A 12,833-nucleotide genomic window follows, 5' to 3' on the forward strand; every position below is an offset into this window, starting at 1 on the left:
GTTCAGAGAAGGTTCATTTGACATATTCATGGGATAATGGGCTTATGAGAAAGATTGAATAGATTGGGCTTATACCCAGTGAAGTTTAGAAGAATAAGAAGTGACCTTATTGAAGTATATTAGATTGTTAGGGGAGCTGAAAGAGTGAATACAGGCACACAGTTTGAGAATAATTGATCTCCCTGTTAGACTGAGGTGACAAGAGTTTTTACTTTTCTGAGAGGGTCATTAGTTAGTGAAATTCTCTTCATCAGAAAGCAATGATGGCTGTGTCACTGAATTAATTCAAGTTAAGCTTGGCAAATATTTGTTAGATGAAGGAGTTAAGGGCTGTGAGTGCATCGGATTAGCCACAATACTGCTGAATATTGGACTGGTTTCAAAGTTGCAGGATTAGCAGCCACTTTAAGTTCTATATAGTCTTTTTCTACCCCTTTTTCTCCTCTTTGTTTCAATACAAATTAGTAATTCTTCTGGTATCTTATCCAGTGTGTAATGTTCTAATATAAGATTGAACAGTGTTTTTGGGGTGGGGTAAATTGGATTAAATCAGTGTTAATTCAGCATTCCAAATTTGAAATTTCCTATGTAGTATAAGGCCTCTTATAACTGTAGCATTAGTAACCAGCCTTCTGCAAATAAGTATATTTCTATACGAAAACAGAGAAGTCATAAGAATCAAAGTCTTGACTCATGCACTACCTACTCCATTATCAACGTAATGTCTTGAAATAAGGTTTTGGCCTAAGAAAGAATGAAAACTAACCTTTAAATGGATGCATTTAAGGGGTCAATGGTCATTTGACTCATTAGTAGCTGTCCCATGGCCATTCATGAAGAGGGTTTAAATTGGTCATTGACATAGCATTGATGGCCAATTCCCAATGTAAGTTTTAAATTAACAGGGAAGGTGTGGGGAGGAAGGACAAGAAGATCCAGCGAGATGAGCCACACCTAGGACAAGATCAGGAATTCCTTTATATCAGCCTGAGGGAAAATGAAAAATTATTAGTACCATGACCACTGAAGACAAGCAAAGACCATCACAAAATGGCTTTGGACCACTGGGATATAGGAATGCGTTGCCTCTAATCCTCCATTCTATGGGAGCTCTGGGACCGGTAAAGTGCTTCCAAAGTCACTGGTAATATGTTTCCTTTCTTCCTTCCTTTCTTCCTTCCTGTGGAGAGACTTGAGTGTTCTGTTGATCCCAAGTGTGATGCTGTCAGGAGTTCTCAATTCTTGGCAAGGCCATCCATGACAGTACGGTCAGAGTGCAATCCAAAACAAAACAAATCCTCAACAGTGATCCAAGTGGAAGATATTTGTGTGATATCAACAGCTGCGATGGCAGATGAAGGCTTCAGCAGGAGGCCGATCCCTAGTCATCGAGGCTTCCTTGTCAATGGAACTGGATCTACTTTCTGTCAAGGACCATGTTTCTGCTGATGTGAAACATCACTCCTCTGTTACAGATGTCCCACACAAGATGTCTACCTGGAGGAAATAGCAATCTTGAACCACTTCGGCCTCCCAGAAATACCTGCGAAAAGTGTTGTTGGAGATGTGGCTCTACAATCAGGCTCAATCGCCAGGTAAAGACCCATAGACTCCATGGCCAGTGACATGGAATTTCCTAGGTGACAATCATTCTCCTTAGTGAGAGATTCCTGATGACAATTTATTTTCTTTATCTAATTAACTAATGTAGCTTATCTAAACTGCTGCTTCTTAAAAAACTGTCAGAAAATTGCAATAAATTGTTGGCTGTCTATATTAGGTAACTGTGATTACCAACGCCCTAAAGTCGACAGTAGTAATGTGCCATTTGGCACTGAGGGAGGAATAACATCTGAGCCAGATCGTGTATCTGAACTGACATCCACACTAGAACCTTTCACCTGGCAATCGCTCACACTGAGTGGAATATGAACCTTAGCAGATTGTTTCCTTTCAGCCTCATGGAATGTTGAGGACAGTTTTGCAGATTATTGCTGCCTCCCTTAGCATCCTTCAGGAACTACATGTGGAGTCATCCTAGTGTACATGACTCGGAATCTGATTCGCAAAGAAGCAAAAAGGAGAGTAAATTACTAGGAATTCGAATGAAAACAAATTGAGACAATTTGTTAATTTCTCTTTCCCAGCCCTGTACAATACATGTTTTAGATTCAGAATTATTTTTAATTATATTTGCAGCCTCAAATTCCTATCTCAAAGATCTGTTCTAACTGTGCTTCAGACTCTCCATTCCAACTTTGAACAGAGCTGACAAAAATGCAATGATTTTAGTGAACAAGTACTTTTCTAATTTTACATTACTAAGAAAATAATGATGCCTTCTTATCAGTGATGTATAAGCAATGGCCTCTTAGATCCCCTGAACCAAATGAAACTTTCATATATGTTGATAAGTAGCCATGATGTGGAGTTGCTGTTATTGGACTAGGGTGGACAAAGGCAGATGTTACACAACACCAGGTTATTGTCCAACAGGTTTATTTGAAATCACAAGTTTTTCAAGTGAAGTGGAGGAAAGCACACGTGCCTAGGGCAGTGGCCTTCTGGAGGGGTACAATTTGACTCTCTTTTTTGATTGCTGCATTGTGGACCTCTCTGTCAACTGTTCTGGTTCATTGTTTGGCTCATTGGGCTCACTGCTGACACTTTGGAGTTTGTGGTTGAATTCTGGTGCACTTCTCTCTCACTTCACCTGATGAAGAAGCAGTTCTGAAAGCTTGTGATTTCAAATAAACTTGTTAGACTATAACCTGGTCTTGTGTGACTTATTACACTGAACAGGTTTGTTTGTATAAATTTCTTGTGTTAACGCTAGTGAAAATACTGCCTCAATGTAGTATTGCATGAAGAATGTATACACTGTAATGCAAACTCACATTCCCTCCTGTTATTTTGGATGCATCTTAAACAAACAGGCTTCATGAATTGAGCTGGAAAAATTCCAAAGAGCATACTTCTATTCTCACACCTAGAAGTCCATGCTTCAATTCCATCCATGCAATGACAACTTGCTGAATTATGTGTAAACTATGCCTTTTTAATCTAAAATCAGAAAGCTGACATGTACATTACTTACACATTGGGTTTAAGTGTAGGGAATATCCCCAAAACAGCCCCAATAAACCAAATGATACAATGTTTGCTACTCTTCCATGTCAAAGGGAATAATCTTTCCTGTCCCTTTTCATTTCAGCAGAGCTGGCTGAGCAAAATTCAGCAGTGAGAATATTGGATCACTTTGTCCAGACTAAGCTGACCATTTAGAGAAGATCCAATGCTGACCAACTATAATCAGAGCAAACTGCTCACAGACTAGGAATTAATCATGGAGTCTTTCAGCTCTCCAGATTATTCAGTTATTCTTACTGAGCCATCAGTGATTCTAGAATTTAAGGTTCAAACATTAGATCAAAATTCTGAGCAAGGAAATGCTAGCATGTTGATTGACACCTCTTTGGGATCGGGTCCACTTGCCAGGGCCCCATGGGCAGAGTACCTGAGTGGAGGCAATTATATTTAACTTCACTGGGTGCACAAGTCCCCAACACTGTGTAAAGTACTCATTTTAGAAGCAGTAGCTAAGACATCTTCAGAAAGGGTGGTTCAACCCAAGCCACCTCCACTCCCACTCAACTCTCCCAAAAGCCCATTATTTACCTTTTGGAAATTCTATCTGTTGCCAGTTAAACCAGAATCTGTTGGAAACATTAGAGCCAAATAAAGTCAATGTTAATGGAACTTATTTCAGCCAAGCTCTGAAGGGACTCAGCATGGTATCCTTAAACCCAAACATTGAAACACACATGCACACACATCCAGCAGAGCTGGCTGAGCAAAATTCAGCAGTGAGAATATTGGATCACTTTGTCCAGACTAAGTTGGCCGTTTAGAGAAGGTCCAGTGCTGACCAACAATAATCAGAGCAAACTGCTCACAGACTAGGAATTGATTACGGAGTCTTTCAGCTCTCCAGATTATTCAGTTATTCTTACTGAGCCATCAGTGATCCTAGAATTTAAGGTTCAAGAATTAGACCAGTATCTGAGTGCTGTTCCCATACTAAAGCAATCAGAATGCTCATCATCCCTATTCTTTGAGAGTACCTCCATTCAATAAACACAAGTATATTTTGTTACTGATAAGTTTTTGTTTGGTTTAATATGTAAAAACATTGTGAAATAGTGAAGGCACTGGGCAATTTCATTTTAAGTGACTTGAAGTTAAAGTAACAGCTGTATTTTTCCATTGAACAGGATTCAAACAAAAAACAACACATTGATGACAAATTATACTACAGCAACAAGAAGCAGATGTTTAGAAATGAAAAGAGATCAAATAAGTCACCTTCAGTGGGTAAATGCACTGCATGATGTGAGAAGACTGAAACTTATAGGTAAGGATGGCCAGGATCTCTCTCTGGTTGAGGCTGAGTTAATTGATACCAGATGCACAATCTCGGAGTACCAGAACTTGCTTCACTATCTCTAAGATGAGCAACACAGTCACTCTCAAATGCAATGTAGTGACCTGGTCATAAAATACACAGTAGAATCTTTCCAATGCCTGAACAACATGGTATTGGTGAGAAAGTTGGGACAATTATGTGAGATTAACAGTAAAGAGATTCATCTCTTCAAAGAGGAAAACGTCTAACCCAGTATTGAATGTGAGACAATATTTTTGCCGTAAACAGCGAGAGGCCTGTGTGCAAGCATTAACATCCTCATTATTATATCATTTCACCTCATTGACATGCAGTTTCCCATTTTCTCACCCATCAGATAGAAACAACATTTCCTGGAATGAATCTCAGAACAGTTATTTGGCAACTCCAGTTTGTCACTGCTCCTCCTACCCTCCATCTTGGAAACCAGGCACCAACATGTGAGGACACATTCCATGAGCAGAAACCACACACTCACTCAACCCCAGCCACCAAGGTCTCCAGGTGGCTGACACCAAAGTGGGACCAATTTCCCTCTGCCTGACATGTCTGGCAGAGTTGATGGGGCGTAGACAGCACTTGACCAGGTGCATAGCTGGGCTTTGAAGTTGGCATCAGTGCCAGGAATCCTGGGAGGTTCTGGCAGTGGCCAGTACCTCCACCTGTGGTGAGTGGGAGTATATGATGAGTGGGATGCCAATTTAGCCAATTTCTGGTAGAGTTCAGCCCATATTGTGGATGCCAGCTGAGAACAGGGATGTAATTTACCTGTAATTCTTGCAATAGGTCAAACAGCCTGGTAACGATGCAGTCCAGACAGAAAATTCTAAAAAGTAGTACATCTTAGGACTAATAATGTGAAAATAAATTACATTTTTTCCAGCTTTTCTTTTGAACAACTGCAATAAGTAAATAAATATCCTGACTGTAAGTCTGCCAGATGAGACAAATGCCACCATTCACTCTGGATTGTTGCAAACTAATCCATGTCTGTGAGACTGCATTAAAATAGAGAGGGAGATGGCATAGGCTAATTGCCACTTTTCTCTCTGCACTTGGAGTATGGGAGAGGTGTGCTACTTCTATGCTCAAGGGAAAACAACCTTCAAGCAACTAATTTACTTTGTCTGAAAGATGATATTAATTTAAATAATACTTTTTCTTAACACAATTACTCAAATATTGCACAACGTGATTTATGGGATTTCAACATGATGAGGTTGAATATTATAGGTGAAGGACAGTCATGTATCTCCACATATACATACTGCTTACTGAAAGGTTATTCTGAGATATTATTTGCTAATGTATTCATTATCATTCATTACAATTTCCAGGACACGTCTCTGACATTGCTGCTATCATTGGCCTTAAAAAGAGAAAGGTCAGGCAGAGTTCTTCCTCCTGATCATTTTGCAATGACTGTTACTGGAATGTGTTTGGACATTGAATAAGGAAAGGCAAAGGACTAGATATGATACCCAACAAGGAACAAACTATGACAACAACTGGACAATTGAACTAAGGGAATAATGGTCACTTCGGTGAGACATGGAAGAGTTGTTGGAAATTTCCTGAGTGAGTAGAGTGAAGGGTGGGGTGGCGAGGGACAGTTTGAGAGGAAGAGGACCTAGGGGATGATGGTGGAGGTCGGCATTGGTTTCTGTTTAGAAAAAATGAAGGACAATAATTAATTAATTTTGCTTTTCACTGTACTGATTAGGCCTTCTTTTCTCGTAAACTTAATTTGTTTGGGATTGTTTTGACATTCTGGATCTAAAATATGTTTATTTTTAAAAAAATTAACATTATGCTTCATTGTTCATTGTTGAAGTTTTAAACAAACCAATGATGATACAATGGGTCAGTTAAAGCAATACCGTCAGCATTTGATTCAGGGTGCGTTGCTCCAGTTCTAGCTTCTTTGCCAGATCAAGGGCCTCCTGTGTCTTTCTGTGTTCTGCAGCCAGCTGATGATTGAAACTTTTACTTTTTAATTCCAGAATTTTCTCCAGGTCCTAAAGACACAGTGAACAAAATGAGCACCTGCAGGAAAATTATGGGATATTTGCCAATGAAGACAACATTTTATGTTCATACATCTCTTCCGTTCCTGAAGATGCAGACTCATCAAATGGAATGATTCCACAGGCACCAGCAACCATTTGATGCCATGGCTGATCGAACTATACATGAACATAGTGTGACATGTGGACTATTCTATCATGGGGACATGACAACCATTGTGTTGTGTCTCTCCCAAATCTGTCTTTACCCAATGTCCGTAATCCACATTTTCCAGTAGCAATTAATGCATAGGAATCAGGAGCTAAAAACCTTGTCAAGACTGTGTGATCAGATTAATTTTAGTGCCCTTCTCAACATGTCTTCTTTGATCAACCAACTTAGCACCAACTAGAAATTGATTCTGGATCTTTCCAATCTGTCTGGTTCTGTGGATTGGCAAAGCAATGACTAGCAAGTGCAAAGTATGGCACAGTTGATTAGAATGCAGTGTTTTACAGCTGCGCATGTATAAGATAACTAAGTCTCTTGGTATCAATTTTACTTGTTTTCAATGTTCCTAGAACACACTCCAAGATTTCTTTTTAACAATTCCTCTATATAACCTGATAATGATGTATTGTAAACAAAAGACTTGGAACCCTGTAGGCTTGTGCATCTTCTGGGCAACACCCGATGGGGAAACAACTTAAAAATATTTTAGGTGAGCTCCTTCAAACAAAGGGTTCAGAAACATATCAGATAAATTTTAGTCGTAATGGTATAGGGGATACAAGATGGGAGGATTACATATTAATCTCACTGAAGTAGAATCACACTCATAAATATGGGAGGTGGTGTTTGGCCGTGCAAAGTTTTAGTCCCAACTAAAAGGTGATGCCAGCTCCTGATTTCCTTTCTGCATGTCTGAATGAATGCTGCTCCAAGAATGTAAGAACACTCAAGAAGCTCAAAGTCTTCCAGCATGTATGATTGGTGCCTATACACCACCCGAAACATCATTTCCTCCGCCGTCGGTAAACTGCAGCAACAGTGTGTGCCATCTACAAGATCCCTGCAGGAACTCACCAAGGGCCTTTCGACATCACCTTCCAAACATATGTCTTCAACTATCAAGAAGGACAAGAACAGCAAATGCGCTTCAAAGTCCATCTCCAAAACACATTCACTGCTCCTTCACTGTCACTGGTTCAAAATCCTGAGAATCCCTCCATAACAGCGATGCGAGTGTAACTGCACCACATGCACTAAAGCAGTTCAAGAAAAGAGTTCACCACCACTTTCTCAAAGGCAATTACGGATGGATAATAAATGCTGGTTCAGTCAGCAATACTCACATACCACAAACAATTGATAAAAATGCAAATGTTTAAGATCTGTTCTCATATCTCACAATCTGGAAGTTATAGAAGGGTTTATATGCTGGAACATGGAGGTACTAAGTAAAGATAATTTGCTATATAAGTAAGTAGTAAAGTAAAAAGCATTAAACACTATTCCATTAGAGCACTGTACTTTCACTACAGTGATCAAATCCAGTTCAAATTGATAAAGCGAATGTCTCTATGGGATTGTATGAGCCCTGAACAAAACACATTTGACAAATCTCAAACCTATTGTGAGCGCACAACAAATAATATGGTACCTGCTTGATAACCTTACCATATTTTATTGTGATTGACACAAGCTTCAATAATTGCATGCATTCCCATTATAATCGATGAATAATGGAAAATATATGTATCAAAAGTGACAATTATGTCAGCTAGTGTGTAATGAAAAAATTCCCTGGAGCACAATTGAATTGTTCTTTTAGCATTTGGCAGGGTTTGTGTGAGTGGTAGACAGAAGCTACTTAATCATGCATGTAATCTGTGTTTTGTATTGGCACAAGAGTGTTTTGTACAATGATTATGAGACAAGATAAAATTGAAAAATATTAGGGGTGGCACAGTAGCTCAATGGTTGGTATTACTGTCTCAAAGCACCAGGGAACTCAGTTCCAGCCTTGGGTGATTGGCTGTATGGAGTTTGCACATTCTCTCCATATCTGCATGGGTTTTCTCTGGGTGCCGCATTTTCCTCCCACAGTCCAAAGATTGGCAATGCTAAATTGTCTGTAGTGTCCAGGGATGTGCAGGCTAAGTGGATTAGCCATGAAAAGTGAAGGGTTACAGAGATGAGGTGGGTCTGGGTGGGATGCTCTTTGGAGGATTGCTGTGGACTCGATGGGGCCAAATGGCCTGCTTTCACACTGTCGGGATTCTATGTTTTCAATCTATATGGAAGTATAATTAATGACTAATGAAGCACCGAAACCTACCCTGCTTTATATTTTTAAAATTTGTGGATGAAATAAAGATGGAAAAATGCAATTACCTAATTACTATTGCTTCAGCATGTACAGCAATGTATTATTATTTTGCAATACAGTAAAGTGTGAGATGTTCACATTTATTTGGCACATTTTATCTGTACAGATCCAAATGCAGCAGAGAGAATGGTAATTGAAGAGATCTTTAACAATGCCATAATGTTAGCATCCATTTTCTCCATTAACCCAACCAGTCACAGAACGTTGGACTGATGACAGTCCTCATATGTCAATGAAAGGTTCTTTCTTTAAAAGAATCCTGGCAATGACTGTGCAAGAAACCCTGATTCAAAAGGGAAAAACATCAAAGTTTGTGAGAAGATTTGTAGCTCGGGTGCTCGTTGTTACGGTTCTGTTTGCCGAGCTGGGAATTTGTGTTGCAGACGTTTCGTCTCCTGTCTAGGTGACATCCTCAGTGCTTGGGAGCCTCCTGTGAAGCGCTTCTGTGTTGTTTCCTCCGGCATTTATAGTGGTTTGTCTCTGCCGCTTCCGGTTGTCCGTTCCAGCTGTCCGCTGCAGTGGCCGGTATATTGGGTCCAGGTCGATGTGTTTGTTGATAGAATCTGTGGATGATTGCCATGCCTCTAGGAATTCCCTGGCTGTTCTCTGTTTGGCTTGTCCTATAATAGTAGTGTTGTCCCAGTCGAACTCATGTTGCTTGTCATCTGCGCGTGTGGCTACTAAGACTACACTGCAAAAAAACGGCACTAAAAGAAAACAAATGGCCAAACTAACACACAACAGAGAGGACACCACAACACACACCTGGGTTAGAAACCTCTCCCACAGACAGCTCACAGACACGGAAGGAACAATATTGGCCAAGGGACTCAACTATAACCACAGGGACGCCAAGACAGCAGACTTCCTAGCAGCACTAGAATGCACACTCAGAAACAATGGACTGACAGAAGAGACATAACAAATAGTGAGACAAAGTATCGTACCCCTGATAACAAGGAAAAGACAAACACACAACCTCAACACCAAGGAGAGGGAAGCACTAAAAACACTAAGAAGTGATAAGAACATAATCATATTACCAGCAGACAAAGGCAGAATGATGGTTATCCTGGACAAAGCAGAGTACATCCAGAAAGCGCAAAAACTACTTGCAGATACCAAAAGAGGGAGTTTGACCCACCCCACAGCTCACAAATAGGATAAACAACACACTGAGGAACCTGCAAAAATACAGACAGATAACCAAGTTTGACCTACAGAGAATGAAACCTGAAAGCAACACCACCCCCAGATTCTATGGACTACCTAAAGTGCACAAACCAGACATCCCACTCAGACCCATCGTATCGCTACCTGGGACACCATCACACAAACTGGCTAAAGAACTACAACATAAACTGAAACAGCGGATCCAGACGTGCTGTACAGTCAAACACAGGAATTAGAACATAGAACATAGAACAATTCTTGGACATCATCAGAAATATACACATAGACAAGGCAGAAACTATGGTCTCATTTGATGTAATGGCACTATTCACCTAGCCAGAGAAACAATAGCCAACCTGCTGGACATACAGAACAGACAACAAGACGGGGAACCTATCAACAAAGACGGCATACTCAAACGACTGGACCTGTGCCCCACAACACACTTCACATTCAACAACCAAATATATGAACAAATCAACGGCACAACCATGGGCTCACCCATCTCTGGACTCATAGCAGAAGCGGTAATGCAAAGATTAGAACAAACAGTCTTACTCCAAATTCAACCCAAACTCTGGGTCAGATATGTGGATGACACCTTTGTAATTATTAAAAACACAGAAATAGAAAACACACACCAGATCATCAACGCCACACTAACAGGAATCCGATTCACTAGAGAGGAAGAAAAGGACAACCAACTCCCATTCCTAGACGTGACGGTACAGAGAACACCAAACGGAAAATTCACCACAAAGGTATACAGCCACACACACAGACCAAGTCCCGAACTATGAAAGCAACCACCCCAACACACACAAAAGAAGTTGCATCGAGACACTGTTCAAAAGGGCCACAACACACTGCAGCACACCTGAACTGCAAAAAGAGGAAGAACACCTCTACAATGTATTCACCGAAAACGGATACCCCCGCAATTTCATCAACAGATGCTTAAGGGAAAGACAATGGAACGAGGACACGCCACAACCCAAAGGACTAGCCACGTTACCATACATCAAGAACATTTCTGAACTGACAGCCAGACTACTACAACCACTAGGACTCATAACAGCACACAAACCAACAACCACTCTCAGATAACAACTCACCAGGACAAAGAACCCGATACCCACCATGAGCAAAATCAATGTAGTGCACAAAATCCCATGCAAGGACTCCACAAAACACTACATAGGACAAACAGGAGGACAGCTAACGATCCGTATTCATGAACACCAACTAGCCACGAAACGACACGACCAGCTATCCTTAGTAGCCACACACCCAGATGACAAGCAACATGAGTTCGACTGAGACGACACTACTATTATAGGACAAGCCAAACAGAGAACAGCCAGGGAATTCCTAGAGGCATGGCACTCATCCACAGATTCTATCAACAAACACATCAACCTGGACTCAATATACCAGCCACTGCAGTGGACAGCTGGAATGGACAACCGGAAGCAGCAGAGACAAACCACAATAAATGCCGGAGATAACAACACAGAAGTGCTTCACAGGAGGCTCCCAAGCACTGAGGATGTCACCTAGACAGGGGAGGAAATGTCTGCAACACAAATTTCCAGCTCGGCAAACAGAACCACAACAGGGAAAAACATGGTCGGAAGTTCTGGCAAGGTTTCCCCATTGGGTTCTAGGTCACTTCCTGGTGGTCATGTTGGAGGTAGTGAGTGCCAGAAGGGACATGCTGCTTCCTCAGTGGTGTGAGGAAGTGACTTTCCAAAAGACATGATTGGAAGTAATGGCATCTGCGTACAGCAACAGTGTGGTGCTCAGGAAATGGATACAGTGTTCGAAATGGTTTACTGTCCTCATGCAGCCAGGAAAAGTGAGTGTAATGCCTTTATCAGTTGGTATCCAACTGAATTCCTTAGCATTCTTCTCTACAGCACTCTTTTGACCAATGCACTCCAAATTTCTGTTTCTCCACACACCTCCTCAGATCTCCAAAGAAACAGCGAATATTCACACTCAACCTCATGAAAATGCCGTTTACCCTCCTTCCTCATATATTATCATTGGATCTTCAATACACATTCCACTTCTCACATTCATAACTCTCTGATTTGTACTTTTGTAGGGGAAGAATACAAAACTCCAGAGAGTTCTGGAAGGTGTGGTGGGGATTGTAGGTCTGCATCCTGAACCACCACTACCACACTGGAGGGGATTGTCCTGGAAATTCGCATTGTGGCACAAGTATTGATATTGGCAATGGAATGTGGGGTTGGCTACTGACTTGGTGACAGTGTTAGGCATTACTTTGCAATTGATCACTTAAAAATCATAATGTTGAATTGACACTACCACAAATAGAAATCTCATGCCATGCACCACATCAAGTTTGAATCCTTTCTGCATCTCAGCACTAAGTCATGCCTTTGATTTCCCATAATTCCTTCAAATATTGTCATGGAGTGGCTGCAGGATGAAGCCAAGAATTCTGAGGATACATTGTCACAATTCATGTGCACCTCCACCAGTGTAGATACCTTGGTGGAGACTACATCAGAGACAGGTGGGGTGGAATGTGACACTGCACATCACAGATGAACATCAGTGGTCCTGGCAGCGGTGCCAGAAGTGGAGTGTCTCCAATGGATACCCTAAGCCCAGCTTAGGTAATGCACTAAAGACTTCTGGGAGAGCAGCAATGGGAATTAGCTATGCTTTCAGAATCAGTGTGCATCCTTACCCTGAGTGCTGTGATATCTCACCATCCTTATGAAAAGATTGATCACCTATATGGGAATCAGATACAGATGG

General features: G+C 41.1%; 1 protein-coding gene and 1 long non-coding RNA gene across 6 annotated transcripts in view; one reads left to right on the plus strand and one right to left on the minus strand.

Moving 5' to 3' along the window:
- The window catches only part of LOC122554839 (lebercilin-like protein), a 91,675-nt gene that overhangs the window by 33,680 nt on the left and 45,162 nt on the right, over positions 1 to 12,833 (minus strand). For 4 of the 5 annotated variants that reach the window (XM_087992523.1, XM_087992522.1, XM_043700187.2 and 1 more), the window contains one exon: positions 6,346 to 6,483. The exons of the other annotated variant lie outside the window; for it this stretch is intronic. In XM_087992523.1, coding sequence (XP_087848649.1) covers positions 6,346 to 6,483 — 138 coding nt within the window. The remainder of the gene's footprint in view (positions 1 to 6,345; positions 6,484 to 12,833) is intronic. 5 annotated transcript variants of the gene reach the window in all.
- Positions 1,473 to 8,625, plus strand: LOC148148505 (uncharacterized). Its single transcript, XR_015758788.1, has 4 exons — positions 1,473 to 1,595; positions 4,275 to 4,414; positions 5,803 to 6,009; positions 6,469 to 8,625. It is a non-coding gene; the product is annotated as an uncharacterized LOC148148505 (long non-coding RNA).

Source organism: Chiloscyllium plagiosum, unplaced genomic scaffold, assembly GCF_037043375.1.
Source record: "Chiloscyllium plagiosum isolate Xiang-an unplaced genomic scaffold, Cpla_swu_hap1 HiC_scaffold_12, whole genome shotgun sequence".
NCBI classification, from domain to species: Eukaryota; Metazoa; Chordata; class Chondrichthyes; order Orectolobiformes; family Hemiscylliidae; genus Chiloscyllium; species Chiloscyllium plagiosum.